Source organism: Octopus bimaculoides, chromosome 9 (genome assembly GCF_046866305.1).
Source record: "Octopus bimaculoides isolate indiv1 chromosome 9, ASM4686630v1, whole genome shotgun sequence".
Taxonomy (NCBI): domain Eukaryota; kingdom Metazoa; phylum Mollusca; class Cephalopoda; order Octopoda; family Octopodidae; genus Octopus; species Octopus bimaculoides.
In genome coordinates this window covers 9,815,581-9,834,917 of record NC_142936.1, presented here as the reverse complement: position 1 = coordinate 9,834,917, position 19,337 = coordinate 9,815,581, and the positions used below count along the sequence as shown (strand labels likewise).

General features: G+C 35.2%; 1 protein-coding gene across 39 annotated transcripts in view; it reads left to right on the top strand.

Annotated features, from left to right (window-relative positions):
* Positions 1-19,337, top strand: part of LOC106871661 (serine/threonine-protein kinase mig-15-like) — a 764,441-nt gene that overhangs the window by 628,784 nt on the left and 116,320 nt on the right. For all 39 annotated transcript variants that reach the window (XM_089357111.1, XM_089357081.1, XM_089357079.1 and 36 more), the window contains 3 exons: positions 3,928-4,079; positions 11,694-11,757; positions 15,501-15,601. In XM_089357111.1, coding sequence (XP_089213237.1) covers positions 3,928-4,079; positions 11,694-11,757; positions 15,501-15,601 — 317 coding nt within the window. The remainder of the gene's footprint in view (positions 1-3,927; positions 4,080-11,693; positions 11,758-15,500; positions 15,602-19,337) is intronic.

Genomic DNA, 19,337 nt, shown 5'->3' with positions numbered 1-19,337 from the left:
TTATTTATTTTTATGTTACCACTCCATTCGTTTTGGAGCTGTGGATAATCTGATTAGAGTGTAACAATTGATATTGAAGCTTTGTCCTTAAAGTTTTGTTCATTGACTATTACTCCCATGCGTCGTAATATTCAGGTCTTGTGTGCTGATATCAGACCATAGAACATATCACAGGCAAAGTAGATGGAAATGTACACTTTGATGATAACTGGATAATGATAACTCTGAAAGTAAACGAATGTAATAAAGACAATAAAATTAAGCATATAGATTATGTGTCATTATGCCATGGTGGAAAGGATTTTATTTGAAAGGTTTAGGTTATCACTTCCCTATCGTTCTCTTCATCTCTTCATGAAAGCTTCTCAAAAGATTTTGTGCTCCCTCTTTTCTCAGTAAGGAAGCAGTGACAATGTGTGAATTTATTCCACTCACTAGAAACTTTCTTTACCTGTCACTGTCCTCGGTTAATACCCATCCTATGTGCAGGTGTGACTGTATAGTATAGAAGTTTGCTTCCCCAACCATATGGTTTTGATTTCAGTCCCCTTGTGCGGCACCTTGGGCAAGTGTCTTCTTCTATAGCTCCACGTTGATCAACACCTTGTGAGAAGATTTGGTATGTGGAAACTGAAAGAAGCCAACTGTATATTTGTGTGTGTACATGTGTGCGTGTTACTGTCTCCTTGCCTTGACATTACCTGACAGTTGTATGCAAGTATCAACATCATGCTAGCTGTGCCCTACATTTCCAGTCTCCTGGGAAAACATGTCTGGTCTTGGGGATATATTGGGTCAGTCAGAGATTTGTCAGAACGGTGTGTTTGTGTGAAGTTCAGTTTCAAATTGGAAAAAGATTCTTTGAGACGTACACAATGTCACACATAGCATCGGTGTTTAAAAGACTCTTCTAAATCCAGATAGCTTTCTACAATGATAGATGCTGTTCATATTGTGAAAATACATGCTGTGATCCATGAAAATAGTGACCTGACTGTCTGTGGGGTTTCTGAAGAAAAATTTTGCATCTGTAAAAGTTCATGTCTCATCATCATCATTGTCATTTAATGTCCTCTTTCCATGCTAGCATGGGTTGGACGATTTGACTGAGGACTGGTGATCCAGATGGCTTACACCAAGCTCCAATCTGAACTGGCAAAGTTTCTACAGCTGGATGGCCTTTCTAACACCAACCACTCTGAGAGTGTAGTGGGTGCTTTTTACATGCCATGGTTTAAAAAAGAAAAAAAAATTAAAGATGCATTGTGATGCCACAAAAATTTGCTGACAAATGAACAAAGAACCAAGTCACAGCGAGTTGGAGGAGTTGTTTAGATAAGGATTAAAATCTTTTTGAAAAAGTGCCATGTTAAGTGAAATCGGTATTTGACAATTGATGTTGAAATGAAAAGGCAGTCAGTTTAGTGGATTGGATTATTGTCACCACAGCTAAAAATCAAAATCAAAAAAGCACGTCAGAATTGCGCAGACTGTTATGGTGAAGTTGATTGTCGTTTTTGACAAGAAGAGCATCTTTCACCATGACTTTGTTTCATGTCATTAGATCAATGATTTGTTTTATTTGGATGGCTGAGTTGTTTGAGAGAAGTTGTGCAAAGGAAGAAACTGCAAGTATTGTCGATAAATGAAACTAGGACATTGCACCATGACAACACACTGGTTCATGTTGTGTCACGTCTTATCCTTGATTTTTTTTGGCAAAGCACAAAATGATTTTTGTTCCCTCACCCTCCATCATCCTGTTCTCTGGATTTGGCTACTGTAGCCTTTGTGTGTGTGTGTGTGTATGTATGTGTGTGCGTGTGTGTGTGTGCATGCGTGCGTACACTAAGTCTTTGGAAGTTTGCTGGTTTCTGATGATAGAAGAGACTGAAGAATATTTACTGTGGGAAATGTACACTGTCCTAAAAATGTAGGCCTGAACTGGAAAAAAAATATAGGTACTGGTATATCAGCAGTAAAGAGGATTATTTTGAGTAAGATAATGTAAAATAATTTGCAAGTAAAAGTCATAAATTTGTGCTTTTTTTTTTTTTGAAGAAACAAGTCTGGTTTCATTAAAAAGTACTTAATGTTTTTTAGCTGTTGTCTCTGAAGTGCTTTTGATGGACAGAAGTAGTTTGTGATTTCTTAATGTTGATCTTTATTGGCATCAATATATTTGCCCTGACATAAGCTAAACTCAATCTAGACTCAATTATCTGTCAACAACATGACCACAGTTTGGTTTATTATTATGACAATAAATACTGTTTAATAGGAAGTGTTGAACTGCCAAAATATACATTTAGCTTAATATTTTCTATTAGCAGAGTGTGTATATAATTAGTGTATATTTTGCCAATTTACTTACTTTACAAAATCCAGTCTAGCAGCAAATGGTTCTGGCCACACGCTTCTAATAAGATTATGGTGTATTAAATTTGTTTAGATTACTAAATTTAGATGTTGTATAAAAGACTCACCTCTTATAAGTTCATACATGCATGAAATGGTTATTAATCTTGTTATCTTACCTTTCTTACTGACTGGTTTTATTATTCTAAAAAGTTATAATTTTTTTTGCTGTTTCCGTAAAAAAAAAAAAAAAAAGAGTACATCAAATGTTATTGCTGTTTTATCCATTAAAAAAAGAATTTTTCTTTTTTTATTAATCTCAAAACAGCTTCTTGAGACTGACAAGCCTTGCACAACGTTATTTAAAAGTCTAATTTAGGGAGTTAAAACGAACATTCAGTCTGCTGCCAAACAATTTCCTTGGGTCACTAACTTTTGACTATAATTTATTAATTGCATTCATTGAAGTGTTTGTCGCAACCTGTGTATTACTTGGTAATGTACACTGTTGCACAATTGCTGTCAATTAGATTTAAATGTAGACTCTAGGCAAAAGGCACCATCATTTATATTCAGTAATCACCATGGTTGTATAATTACCATTATAACTATCCAACCGATTTGGTGGCATTAACTCTTTTTCTTCGAAATCAGTAGAACATTCTGCCTAATCATTGTCATCATTTAGATCCACTCATAGAGTCTATTACATAATTATTGAAACATGAACCTAATGGGAATGTGTCATTATTATTATTATTATTATTATTATTATTATTATTATTATTATTATTATTATCATTATCATTATCATTAGTGTTATTAGCTTCATCATTGGTGTTTAAAGCTTTGTGGTAGATTGTTATATAATCGCTAATAGCGTGGAGTTTGTGTCCGACATGGTCATCTGAATGTTATCAGTGACAACCAGTTGCAGAATAACCATCTCTGCCAACAGCAGCAGCGGCAGCAGCAGCACTTGTAACTAATACCAAACTTTGAGTTCCTAATCACCAATCATTGAGACACAACACTTACACTTGATACTATTGTACGGTTAACTTTGCAGACAGACTGGCAGCTGCATTAATCGGGTGTTAGTCTTGATAAGACTTTCATCTTCTTTTTCTTACATCAAAGATGACCACCTTGTGCCATTGCTGTCATTAACATTCTTCTTCTCCAACGTTTCTGTTATGATAAAGAAATAACAATATTAAAACAGCAAATGGGTTAGGGGTAGAAAGTGGCAGGATGGAAGAAGTGAATAAATAATATGATTTATTGTTGTGTGATATCTTATTTATTCCATGTTTGGTAAAAATAAATATAAAATATCCTGCTGGTTTTTTTTTTTTGATTTTATTATTATTGTTTTTATGTTTAATTTTTACATTCTTTATCTTGTTTTATATTTTTCTTATCTGTAATATTTAAATTGACAATAACAAGTTGTGAACATTGTTAGCGATATCTCAAAATGTCTGTATTATTGCCTGTTAAAATTACTTATCACTCTTTTCATCTAGTCTTTCATTACTGAAGCAATATTTCAACATTGTCTTTCAGTATATACATTAATATCCCGCCGTCGATTCCAACAAATGGAGGTATTAGAAGGCCAGAACATTTTAGTCACAATCTCCGGAAAGAAAAACAAAATCCGTGTATATTATCTTTCATGGTTGAAAAGTAAAATTTTCAAAACCGAAGCTATAAGCGTAAGTATTGTTCGGAATAGTGTTCTTTAAACAAAACCATCGTCTCAAATGAGACTTATCAACAACAACGAGAAGAATGTAGTTTACATTTTCTCTATTGATCAATACATTTGATTTTATTGTTTATATAGAATAAGTTATCAATATAAGCTTGGCCATTTCTTGTTTTCCTATCTCCTCATAAAGACTCTCTTTGTATTCATAAAATATTTATATGATTTTGCTACTTTTTATTTATTTATTAATATTTATATATTTGTTTCTTTCATTCACTCACTCTCTCTGTCTCCCTTTTTCTCTCTTCTTTTTCTTGCTTTTTTGTTCTAAAATTACATACATACATATATTCATATACATATACACACACACACACACACATATATATATATATATATATATATATATATATATATATATATATATATATATATATATATATATATATATATATATATATATATATATATATATGTTTGCTTATTTTATATATATCTATTTTATATATATATATATATATATATATATATATATATATGTTTGTTTATTTTGCTAAACTTTTTTTAGAATAATAGTATAATAGTAACAAGAAGAATAACTGCCAGAAATCACATCTTTTCAATATTATCAACAATTTTTGATTTTTTTTATCCAATACATTTTTCTATATTTATATTTCCATTTTTAATATGTGTGTGTATGTCTCTCTCTCTCAAATATCTATCTATATATATATATATATATATAATAAATAAATAAATATATATATATATATATATATATATATATATATATATATATATATATAATAAATAAATAAATGTATATTTATTTATTATTGTTGTTATTAATATTATTTAGATTTTTTTATGTTCACATATTTATAGACCAAGCAATCCTTAAATCTCCAGTTTCTATTTGTTCATGGTAATAGTTTCGCTGCTCCAAAGATATCGAGCCGTAGTTATTATCATTATTATTATTATTATTATTATCATCATTATTATTATTTCTTCCTTTTCTTTGGCTAATATTTAATTCCAGGGTCAGTACTCACACAATCGTAATAACTTGGGGGGGGGGGGGGGGAATACACACAAGATGTTCTGCGAGTGATTCCTATAATAATCGATATTCCATCCATGGAAAGCTTTATTTCTCATCTGCGTAATGCAGCAGGGATCGGAACCTTAACACTAGCTTAATGAACTAGCAGAGACATTTATCATTTATTTATATATTTTCTGTGCCAGAATGGATTAGATGGTTTTTACCCATTTCTATATTTCCTATGGATTGCTAGAGCATGTTGGTGTGGTGGTGGTGGTGGTGGTGGTGGTGGGGTCATTTTGATTTATGTGCTTATATCATATGCACCTTGCTTCTCATAAATAATAAGGTAAACATTCATACATTTCCAATTCTTTCATTTTTCCGCAGCCCCCACCCCCACCCCCGGCCGCTCCCTTTACTCTTTGTTTCTGGGAAATTTGATTTGGTCTCTAATTAAATACAGTAACACTGGTGTTATAACTTCTACATGTGTGCACCTACACACACACACAACACACACATACACCCCTCTGTGCATGCTGTCATCTGGGAACATTTTCCAAGTGTTAACTAACTTCACTAGCATGTATGCAATTCCTTCTGATCTTTATTATCCGAGTCCCAATTGACATTTACGTAATGTGAGTTAGGTGGATTATAAGTTAGCCAAGTTGATAGGGTGTTGGTCGGTATCAGCAGTTGATCCCCGCAACACAGAGGCTGTACTGTATTCTTCTCTATAGATCTATAACTTTTGTTTGTTCGGCCTAATTCTCTGTGAATAAGCACTTTGATGAGGCACAATTCATTGCTGCAATCAGTCGAAGGACTCTACAAATAGATGTATGCATTGTTAGCTTGTGTAATGTTGTAATTTCCTCATGAGAATCATAACGGATCAGCTATGTTTATTTTGTCCCTCAAGAAGAAAGAAATCCGGACTTCTTTGTGTATGTGTGTGTGTGTGTGTGTGTGTGTGTGTGTGTGTGTGTGTGTGTGTAGGCATTGGCCTTGCTATGTGGTTAATAAGTTTGCTTTGCAGTCATGGCTCTTTGGTGACAAGTTTGCTTCCTGACCGCATGGTCTTGGGCTCACACGTGTGTGTGTTTGTGTGTGTGTGTATATAATATATATATATATTTTAGTCAGCTAGGACCCTCATCGTCATAACCGATGGAGTGCTCCAGATGAATCAGCAGCATTCAAGCATATACACATGAATGTATATGTGTATACAAGTTTGATTATATTAACAAATGCTACAAGAGTACTGGGTATCTTTATTGCATATATGGAGATAACCACAAATTTTGACAATGTCTTTTAAATTATATTCAAGTTTATTGTTTATAATTTTTATGCATCTGTGGTATATATATCTTTTATCTTTTACTTGTTTCAGTCATTTAGACTGTGACCATGCTGGGGCACCACCTTGGAGTATTTTAGTCAAGCATATCAAACCCAATACTTATTTTTTATAGCATGGTACTTATTCTAACAGTCTCTTTGGCCAAACCACTAAGTTACCGAAACATATACATAAGCAGTGATGAGAGACAAGCACAGACACCCCCCCCCCCACACACAAACCCACACACACACAAACCCACACACACACAAACCCACACACACACATATAACCTTTCATCATTTGATACTAGATCACCTCCTCTAATGCCCCCTCTGTTGCGGAAAGACACCCGCTTCTGTCTCTCTGTCCCTTTGTCACACCCTAACTTTCATCTTCTGATGCAAATGCCCCTGCCCCCTCTCATAATTCCTTGTCTTGTGGGTTATTTGGTGACCCGCCCAATGCTGGTGCCACATTAAAAGCACCCAGCTCAAACTGTAATGTGGTTGGCGTCTGGAAGGGCATCCAGCTGTGAAAATCTTGCCAGAACTAACTTTGCCTACGCTAGTGCCATGTAAAAAGCACTGAGTCCACTCTGCAGAGTGGTTGGCGTTATGAAGGGCATCCAACCGTAAAATCCCTGCTAAAACAGACACAATAGCCTTGGGTCGATATTCTACCTGGCTGGCCCCTGTCAACTGCCCTACCCATGCATACATGGAAGAGGGATGTTAAATGACGACAACGACGATGATGATATATACATTTTATATATATATATTTATGTATACACTCACACACACACACACACACACACACACACACACACACATACATACACACACACACACACACGTACATGATGAGATTGTTTCAGTTTCCAGCCATTAAATCCACTCACAAGGCTTTAGTCAGCCCAAGGTGCTATGCAGTGGGACTGAACCTGGAACCATGTGGTTGGGAAGCCTGCATCTACAAATTTATTTATATTCAGTACTGTTTAGTTACTCAGTCACATATCAAGGTTTATTATTATTATTATTATTGTTGTTGTTGATGCTATCAATTTTGTTATTGTTGCTGTTGGTAGTGGTGTTATTATAGCTAACAAGTCATTCGTTATAATAATTACATTTGTTTTTCTTAAAGTTAATATTTAAATAAGGAACAAAAATCTATAAAAAAAAAACTTCAAAGATGCATCTGTTGTCCTCACCCCTGCTGCTCCATTTGTCTCCGGCGCTCATATAAAATTTCCCACTAGTCCCTGGGGGTGATACCGCCCTCTTTGATAAGCACTTGTCTAAAGTAGGGTTACTTGCTAACAAGATGTTACTTGACAACTTTATTTCAAAAACGAGAAAAAAAAAAAGAAACAGATAAGAACAGCAATGAAAATGAACTGTTTATTATTTCCATATTTTATAATTACAACCTGTTTATCTTAGATTTTATTCAATTACTTTTTTCCATCTCATATCAGTCCTTCTTTTATGTCCATTCTTCTTCTTCGCATTCACCGATATCTTCCTAATCATTGTTGAATGTTTGTTTTTTTTTTTTGTTTGTTTTTTTTCTTTTCCCCCTCCACATGCTATTTGCATATTTCATCTCGGACATATTCGATGGATGTTTTACATGTGCAGATAGTTCTGATATGACATAAATAAACATGTCTACCAAGTTGAGAGTGTGATAGTTTCTTGGGTGGAGGGTGGCGGAACAAAATGGAAGAAAAAAAAAAAAGAAACCGAGTAAGAAACAAAGGAATTATTCCCAGTTGAGAATATCCAACAAATGCCTTGACTTCCCATCATCTCATTCAGTGGAAGAAGGCATGTCAAGATGTATTCCATTTGTATGTAGTCCTGCCAACAATAAGATGTGAAGGAAGAAGGCTTTTGTATGCTGCTCTATGTGTGTGTATGTGTTACTGTATGTTTATATTTATCTTATCAATGTCTGGGTTTTTTTTGTGCATGTACATATGTGTTTTACTGCGCTCGTCCTAAATGTAAATTCTCAACATTTGTATGTGTGTACACACAAACGTATGCACATGTGTGTGTGTATGTGGATTGGCGTGTATGTGGATTGGTGTGTATGTTTCTGTATGCGTTGTATGTGTGTGTGTGTGTGTCGATACAAGTTTATGTTTGGGTTAGAATTCAGTCCAACTCAATTTATTTACATACTGTACAAATACAGGGGGAATGTAGATTACATCTTCGGTTGCAGGAGTAACACTAGAAAATAGAAGACAAACAACAATAGTTGATAGCACTAAACAATACAGAAATATAAAATGATAATAATAATGATAATAATAATGATGATAGCAATAGCATAGTCAATGAGGGTTACCTGAGGCATGTTTCAACAATTGCTTGTTGAAATGACATGCAGTGATAACCGGATGATTACGTTATTAACATGATTACTTCCTCAAGAGTCAGTACATGTCCTTATCAACACGCAGATATAGCAATTTAAGGAACAGTGTTTACCGTGTTTACCGGTGTGACTGCACTGTAGGGAGAAGTGAGAGTTCGAAACTGGTTCATATGGCTTCCGAAATGTACCAAAATGTAATGTGTCATAGATAACAATAAGACGAACTATCAGTTCTCGGTTGAATACTATCTGAGATGTTGTTCAGCTCTCTCGACAGATAACAGCTGTAATAAATCTTTTCTATGGCTTGAAGTGAAACGGGTGATGAAAGCTTGTGCAGTTTTCATTGCCTGCTCAAGTCTATTTGCATTTTGGATGTGTACGTATATGTATGCTTGTCTTAATGTATGGCTTGGCTGTGTGGTTAAGGAGTTTGCTTGCCAAGCATATGGTTTTGGGTTCAGTCCCAGGTATCATGAGCATTTGTCTTCTACTATAACTCCAAGCCAAGTAAAGCTGGTTGTGTGTTTGTGCACGTGTGTGTGTGTTACTGTTTCCTTGCTTTCACTTTGCTAGTTAGTTGTAAAAGAGTGTCACTGTCGTACGAGTGGTGTCCTTCATTTCCAGTCTTCTGTCTGGTCACGGAGAAATATTGTCTTACTTGGAAACAGGTGAGGGTTGGTGATAGGGAGAGCATCCAGCTCGACAAATTCCATCTGACCAATCAATGCAAGCGTGGAAAAGTAGACATAAGAACAATGATGATGTTGAAAACAATGATGATGATGATGATGATGATGACGACATGATGATGATGATGATGATGATATTTGCTACTTTGTGTTTATGCATGTATTGATGGTTAGGTAGATATTCATATTTATTAGGTGTCCTGATTTCATAATAAATTCTCACACCCTTTCATAATGCATACAATTTGTGATCACAACTGAAAATTACTGTTCAACATCGTTAGAATTAGTTATTTAATGACTCCAGTCTTTGAGAAGTCTTTTACTTAACGCCGCTATTAATTTGCTCCGCTCTCCCTCATCATCTATTCTACCATTCTTTTGCTAATTTGCTACCATTGTCTTTATTGCTTTCAATGATGCTCTTTTAGAATAACACAGAACAACAGCAACACTACCTCAGCTTTCTACATTCTACCTAGCCCATACCTGTTAATGACACATTAGCTATAATTCGTTAATTCAGAGTTTGCTTTAATTACCTCATCGTCTATCCCGGAGCCTCGTTTGTTTCCAACAAGTGTTTTTATGCTCTTCATTTGGATAGCTTTGAACATCAAACACTGTTCTGGAGTCTGAAATTAACTAAATAAATAAAAGTAGTTCCATTATAATTGTTTATTAATACTATTATTATTACTATTATTATTATTATTATTATTATTATTATTATTATTATTATTAATTTTAATGTGGTGTTTAAAGTGTTTTTATTCCATCAAAAACTGCTGGAAAAAAAACAAACAAACAAACTAAATAAATAAAGTGTGTGTGGTGGTGGTGAGGTGGGAGAACTGCATTGATAACTTTTTACATGTAAATTGAAAAATTAGTCAAATCAGCTGCAACATGTATTTGAAATGTTAATTTTCTTCTTCTTTATTGTTGCGATTTATTAACATAACATTTTAATGATTTCCACTCCTGCCTCTTCTTCTCCTCCTCCTCTGTCTCTCTCCGTCTCCCGACACTAGTTTTGCAAGAAAAAGAAAAAAAAATGTGTTTGAAATTATTAACTTGAAACTAAGTCTATAATATCTACTCATCTGTTGAACTTTAAGTTAACTAGAGTATATATATGTATATATATGTGTGTGTGTGTGTGTTCCTGAAGTGATGGGCAATGGCATCATAACAAAATGCAAAAACGAAAGGAGAGAAAGAGTGGGTGGGTGGGTGGGTGAATTGGGATGTTTATGTTAGGATAATTTAATGAAATACACTACACCTCTCTTTCTCTCTCTCTCTCTCTCTCTCTCTCTCTCTCTCTCTCTCTCTCTCACCTCTCTCGCATTTCATCTTTGTAATAGCCACACAGAAAGAGCCACTGGTTTTACTTGAGAAACTAGAGCAGTGTTTGATGTTCAAAATTATGCGCATGAAGAGCATAAAGAATCGGGTTACTATTCGTGTGTGTATGTGTATTTGTTTGTGTATGTGTGTGTGTGTGTGTGTGTGTATTATGTGCTGAGTCAATAAGAGAATTCATAGCTTTGTTTACTGGTTTCGCTCATTGAACTGTGGCGGCCATGCTGGGGCTGACTTTGTAAATGAGATTGTGAACCTTTGAAACCAAATATGATTGGATTCTTTTCCACCACCACCACAACCATCACCATCACTCTTCCTCCTCCACCTCCTGTGTTGTTGGTTGCGTTAGAACGCTAATACCTCTTCACATGGCAACCCAGTCCATGCGCCTTTCAATGATGTGAAAACTATCTTTGATTGACTAAGTATTTATCATTAGCACCATCACATAAGCAAAAAAGACTTGGGTTTTAGGATTCTCTTCAGCAACACTTTCGGCACTTTTGGCAATAACATTTGATAATTCCTTATTAAGCCTTCGTTTCTTTTTTGCAAAAGTTAGGAATTTGTAAAGTGAAACTCAAAGTTTTTCTTTCATGCCAGGAATATCAAATATACAAGCGAGAGGTATCTCATAGTTCAGTGAACCTAATGTTTTGTGCATATTAACTTTATCATCACCAACATCATCATCTGTGTAAACAGAATATTATAATAATATTCATGTGGTTTCCTTCTGGTTTCTAATTTCAGAGTGAGAAAAAAAATGGCTGGCTGAACGTTGGGAATCTAGAGGGCTGTGTCCATTTTAAGATTGGTAAGTTTTTCCTTTTTCTGCTGATCTGTTTCTGAAAGATCTTTCTGATATCTTTGAAATGGTTTTTGTCTTTATATTTATTTGTGTTTCGTATCCGTATTCGTATGAAAAGCAGATTAATCCAATCTAGTTATTTATTCTGATAATCCATTAATCCATTGCTTCCTGCTTGCTGTTTAGATTAGTGATGTAGTAAAGCTGTAGGTAAACTGTAAATGATATCAGAAGAAAAGACGAATTGAAAGAACCAAGGAAAGACCGAAGAAGAAAAGAAAGAAATCTTCTTTTCGGCTTTGTAAGGAATCTGTTATTGTTAAATACTAAAAGTGATAGCGAGGATTTGGGCTTTATTAGTCTTAGTATAACTAATCTTCTCTCAAAGATAAGTGTTTTCCAGTTTAACATCAAAAACATTGACTGAAAGGAACCATGTTAAGACTGAATGGTTTTGTTTAGATCAGCCACAGGTCTCTTATGCATAGTGAAGACATGGAGAGAATGGATGTGCACAGGTGTGTGTATGAGATTCTATATATATATATATATGTACCGAGAGAGAGAGAGAGTGTTTGTGCATATACAAGTGTACAGCCTGCAGTCAGATCTGAATGACTGTATGAATAATGAAACAGTTGGATAACGAAAGCAAACACGGGAAAATTGAAAGGAAGTTTAAGCTATCAAGGACCCAGCACCGCATTGATTAAAGTGTTCTAAAGGGACGGAGCATAAATACTTTACAACAAGTATAATATCTAGTACATATTTAAGTGTTTCATGATACTCAGTTTGAATTTTGTTATTGATGATATCAAATGATCTTTTTTCCTGTAACTCTTTTGTCTCTTGTTTGACCCTGGAGAAATACACTATTTTGTTAGTAAATTATTACAGGGCAGTGAGCTGGCAGAATGGTTAGCACGCTGGGCGAAATGCCTACTGGCATTTCATCTGCCAAGATGTTCAGAGTTCAAATTCCGCTGAGGTCGACTTTACCTTTCATTCATTCAGGGTCGATTAAATAAGTACCAGTTATGCATTGGGGTTGATGTAATCGACTTAATCCCTTTGTTTGTCCTTGTTTGTCCCCTCTATGTTTAGCCCCCTATGGGCAATAAAGAAATAAACAAATTATTACCTAGGAGTGGGTATGGTTGTGTGGCTAGGGAGCTTGCTTCCCGACCACATGATTTTGGGTTCAGTTCCACTGCGTGACACCTTGGGCAAGTCTCTTCTTCTATAGCCCCAGGCTGACCAATGACTTGTGAGTAAATATGGTAGATGGAACTGTGTTGAAGTCTGTTGTGTGTGTGTGTGTGTGTGTGTGTGTGTGTGTGTGTGTTTTAATGCCTGTTTGTGCTTCCCCACTGCTTGACAACTGGTGTTGGTTTGTTTATGTCCCTGTAAATTAGCAGTTCAGCAAATGAAACTGGTAGAATAAGTACAAGACTGAAAATATAAATACTATGGTGGATTTGTGGCTGCGGTCCAATGATGGAAACTAATTGAAAATAACTGTTAATAGACTGCTTACAATTAGAGAGAAATTTATGACTGCATAATCAGTCCTGTTGATTTTCTCCTCTCCCTTCTCCCACTAAAACAAAATACAAAAAAAAGAAAACAAACAAACAGGCGCAGGAGTGGTTGTGTGGTAAGTAGCCTGCTTACCAACCACATGGTTCTGAGTTCAGTCCCACTGCGTGACACCTTGGGCAAGTGTCTTCTGCTATAGCCTCGGGCCGACCAAAGCCTTGTGAGTGGATTTGGTAGACGGAAACTGAAAGAAGCCTGCCATATATATGTATATGTGTGTGTTTGTGTGTCTGTGTTTGTCCCTCCAACATTGCTTGCCAGCCGATGGTGGTGTGTTTACGTCCCCCGTAACTTAGTGGTTCAGCAAAAGAGACCAATAGAATAAGTACTAGGCTTCTAAAGAATAAGTCCTGGGGTCGATTTGCCTGACTAAAGGTGGTGCTCCAGCATGGCCACAGTCAAATGAATGAAACAAGTAAAAGAGTAAAAAGAGTAAACAAATAAAGATATGTACTTGTCTTTGACATTGGACAGAACAGGTTGGGCAGTTATGCAATAGAATGCTTGCAGAAGATTTGAACTCATGTTCTGTGAGTTGGGCAATTCTGTACCTTAACCACTTGGCCATTACAGTCAGACATGTTTGTGTACGTGCTTACACACACACACAAACACCTATCACTTGTTTCTAGGAAGAGACTTCGTTTATCTTTTTCGACGTGACACCTTCTGTTTATGCAGTTTCTCTCGTTTCACCCTGACAATACATGAATCTGTATCTTTTGTCTTGAAGACAAACCAAATAAAATGGAAACAATAAAAGAAATTAAAACAAAAAAACAAACAAACGAACAAACAAACAAAGAATGATTACTTTCTGACAACGACCGACAGTATCAGTAATGCATTTAAACACACATGTATGTGAACACACTCGTAAATATAAATTTGATAAATTCATGGAAATTCTTATCTCCAGATATTTAAAGTGTGAAAGCTTCTTTGGAGCAGTAATTTTGAGTAAATAAATATGCACATTTATGCTGTTTTTCAATGCAGTTTCATATCCATTTATATGCACACACGTGCTCACACACAAACACACACACACAAGAGCACACATGCACTTAGATGTAATTATTGATAAACATGCACCCGTACGCCAAAACATATGCACATAAATATATTTACACACTGGCTAGTGCTCTTATTCTCTCGCATAGTTACACACCCACTAGCATTAGTATATTCATATGCATAAACCCCTACAAATGCATATAAATACGTTAAAATTTATGCATATTTGATATAAATATGTGTGTGTATGTATGTATGTGTATATATATATATATATATATATATATATATATATATATATACATGCACATATATACAGACATACACATACATTTGATGCATATATATATATATGTATATATATACACACGCACATGACATATATACACATGCACACACACATATATCTATATGCATATACTTATATATATGTATATATACATATATATATATATATATATATATATATATATATATATATATATATACACACAGAGATACACACGCACAATATATGTATATTCACACATATACATACGCATGCACACAAACACAGGTGTGTATATACATGATGTAATTATTTAGATAGCTGTGTGTGTGTGCTTCTATGCAGGTACATCGCACACCTGCAGACATACACAGAGCTATATGTTCGGGCACCTACAAACACACATGTATTTCCTTTCTATGCCACATGTTCAGAACTTGTTATGAACACCTGAGTCAGGCCTAATTTTCAGTAATTTTGTCATATTTTCCTGTTTCTTCAAGCAGAACATTTGAGTACACACACACACACACACATTCATGTATATCTATCTATCTATCTATCTGTCTGTCTGTCTGTCTGTCTGTCTGTCTATATATATATACATGTAATCATATATCCATTTATATGCACACACACACACAGGCACACTTATAATAATCACCATCGTATATAAAATATAAAAATACAAACCACCTTTAGCTGAGGTTATATTTCTTTTTCTCTTTTATTAATCACTTGTTTCAAAATTTCTTTTTAACAAACTGGATTTCATACCAGAACTTGCTATATTCCTTGAATCTCATTATAATCTGCTTTTCTAAGAATGTCTTCCTTCATTTTTCATTCCTTGTCTTTGCAGTAAAATATGAACGGATCAAATTCCTTGTGATAGCCCTTCAAGACTGCATTGAGATCTATGCTTGGGCTCCTAAACCTTATCATAAATTTATGGCATTCAAGGTAAGTTGTCTTTTCATTGTCTTTTTCTAGACTTTTGTAGACTTTTCTTTTTGTGTTTTTTTTTCTTCTTTCCATTTTTTTTTTACCCTATTCTTTGAAAGTCTGTTATATGTGTATGTATATATATATATATATATATATATATATATATATATATATGTGTGTGTGTGTGTCTGTGTGTAGTCATAATACATATTTGTATTATCAATGTAAATATAATACACACATATGTGTGTGTGTATATATATATATATATATATATATATATATATATATATATATATATATACACACACACACACAAACCCATTTATATACATATATATGTATATGCAAATATATATATATGCATACACACACACATTTATATATGTGTGTGTGTGTATATATATATATATATATATATATATATATGTGTGTGTGTGTGTATATATATATATATATATATATATATATATATATATATATATATATATATATATATATAATATATATATATACTCACACACATAGTGACTTATTGGTTAAGAAGCTGCTTCAATAATTTCTATGGTGTGATTAGTTTCTTACCCGGAATCAACTCACATTAATCTTTTTGCTTCACTTCATTCATCTGGTTGGTAACTACATACACTAGCAGATCCCGGTTCACATTTGAATGGTTAGCAATAATAAAAGGTGGCGGGGGGAGGACATGTAGCATTAAATAAAACAAAAACGGAAAAAAAAAGAAGAAAGAAACCGAGCCCTGTGCAATATCTTTTATTTGGTCATTCGACATCAAATCACACCCTACCATCTTAAAATGGGGAACATTACATAATATAATCCGTGCTACACTGTGTCTGAAAAATATTAGCAAAAGATGCTGCTGGAATGACTTCTGGTCTTAGGTAAGTCGACTTGGTTAGAGCTGACTTGGGTTTAAATAACGACAGGCTTAGAATTTTCTGGTGTAAATATGCAAATGTGTGCATCATTATCATTATCATCATTTAACATGCAATTTTCCATGCTTACCTGGGTCAGGCAGAGTTTATTGAGGCAGATTTCTTACTTCTTGATGCCTTTCCTGTCACCAACCTTTAATATCTGGTTTCCGAGTTATGGCCTGACATGTTTTTGCAGTATATTGGGCATGAATGTCATTTGTTTGCAACAATTACAAGATGTGAGGGTTAGGAGATACAAACATATATACACTCACTCACTCACACACAAACACACATACACATGCATACATAAATATATTGACAGGCTTCTTTCAGTTTCCACCCACCAAATCCACTCACAAAGCTTTGGTTGGCCCAGGGCTGTAGTAGAAGACACTTGCTCAGAGTGCCATGCAGGGGAACTGATCTTGAAACCATATGGTCGAGATCCACACAGACATGCCTGTGCCAAAACGTAGATATGCAAATTAGCATGTGAAAACAAAATAAATTCATCCCTATATAGCACAGAAAATTGAGCGTAAATCTCTAACTAAAATCTGAAGAACCATGGCCTAGTGGTTAAACAACTGGGCTTTTGATCATAAAGTTTTGAGTTCAATTCCCAGTTCAGATATGTTTTATTTTCTGACACAGCACTCTGCCTCACATTGTTTCAGTCTACTCAGCCAATGAAAATGAGTATAAACACTGACAAAGCACTCAGTGAGTATCAAGCTAGTACAGTAGTGTTAACAATTTAGTAGTTTTGGCCAAACACCTTCCACCTGGTGAGTTATAAAGGCATTAAATGTGCCATCAGAAGTGAACAACAAGTAATATTCTTCGATTGGAAGAAGTACTGTCAGGGGAAGAAAAACAGAAAGAATAAAACTCGTCTGAAATGGGTATGGAGATCCTGATTTTGAAGAATCCACCAAACATCTGCTTATCAACAGAATAAAAAAAAAAATAAGGGTTAAACTCACAGAGTACAACAATAACTGCAGCCACAACAGCTAAAGAAATGCCAACAGCAAGAAGAAGAATAACAATAGCGAAACCATTGACCACACTAGCCAAAAAAATAAAAGTTATTACTCTTTTACTTGTTTTAGTCATTTGACTGTGGCCATGCTGGAGCACCGCCTTTAGTCGAGCAAATCGACCCCAGGATTTATTCTTTGTAAGCTTGGTACTTATTCTATCAGTCTCTTTTGCCTAACCGCTAAGTTACGGGAACGTAAACACACCAGCATTGGTTGTCAAGTGATATTGGGGGGACAAACACAGATACACAAATATATATACACACACATGTACATATATATACATATATATGACAGGCTTCTTTCAGTTTCCGTCTACCAAATCCACTCACAAGGCTTTGGTTGGTGTGAGGCTATAGTAGAAGACACTTGCCTAAGGTGCCACGCAGTGGGAATGAACCTGGAACCATGTGGTTGTTAAGCAAGCTACTTACCACACAGCCACTCCTGCACCTATAAAAAAATCTTTGAAAATGAAAATTTTTTAAAGGGGACACCTGGGAATGAACCGGGGACCTCTCGATCTGCAGTCGAATGCTCTACCACTGAGCTATACTCCCCAGTAAAAATACAAACACAACAATCACCTCATGAAAAGTAGCAGCAAATCCAACGACAACTGTGTAATGCCAATAACCAAACACAAAAGCCCTCCTTTTCAACTTTACTGTTGTGAATAGGAGCAGCATTGAGTTGATGAAGTACGTAACATGTGTGTGTGTGTGTATGTGTGAACAAATGATAGGAGCTCATCTCACAAAAACACTAGCAAAATAGAAGTTGCTGAAAACGTCATCAAAAGTCTATTTGGCTATCAGAAAAGATTTGCCATGTGATGTGAGAATTTGTTCCAACTTAGAGTGGATAATAACTTTCTGGAGGGGCTTTTCAAAGAAACTCTCCCTGGATTACCTGTTGTTATTTGAGAGCAAGGTAAGTTTCTTGCTATTTCTCTGCCCAACATGGCCATATTAAGAATCAGTTCTGTAAATGCATGTAGTCTGTGGAAAGGTCACATGCTTAGCGATGTCAGAACACTGTATTTGAATTTGGTGACCTTCAGTGAGACCAGAATTTCTTTCACACAGTAAACTTGTGCTTCTTCTTAATGACTATAAGATTATTGACCTTTTCAGTCAATCTGGATTCAGCAAGGTGGTAGTGTAGTGTTATTTAGGAAAGATCTGGATCTTCAGGTATGGATGATTGTAAGGTGAAGAATTGGGACATGAACAGCACCAAAGACTGTACCTTCTGACTTGTAACCATCTACGTCTCCTGACTTGGGCCAGAGGAAGGGCCATGAGTTCTTCAGATATCTCAAGGGCTGGAGTTCTTCAATTATATCAAGGGCTACAGTTCATCAGGACTGGAATTCTTCAGATATATCAAAGCATTCTTGGAGTTTCCACTCATTAATGCTTGTGGAGGACTGGAATGTCATCTTAGATGCATGCTGGCATTATTTGGGTAAGAATGTAAACACCTTGCAAACCTGCCCAGGCATTTCCAGCCTTCCGTCAAAAGCTAACTTGTCCCCTCTGTGGGTTAGTGTTGATCTAGTGGTTGGTTCTTTGGCTATTCCATTTGGATTTTTTTTATTTACCCAACTGGCATCATCCATTTGCATTGCGTACTCCTTCATCCAGTACGGTCTTCTCTTTTGCTCACTACACCCAGTTCCTCTTATACCCTGTTTGTTTTCTATCCAGTTCACTGGTGCTTTGTCGTCCATGCTCACTTGTGTTGGGTATG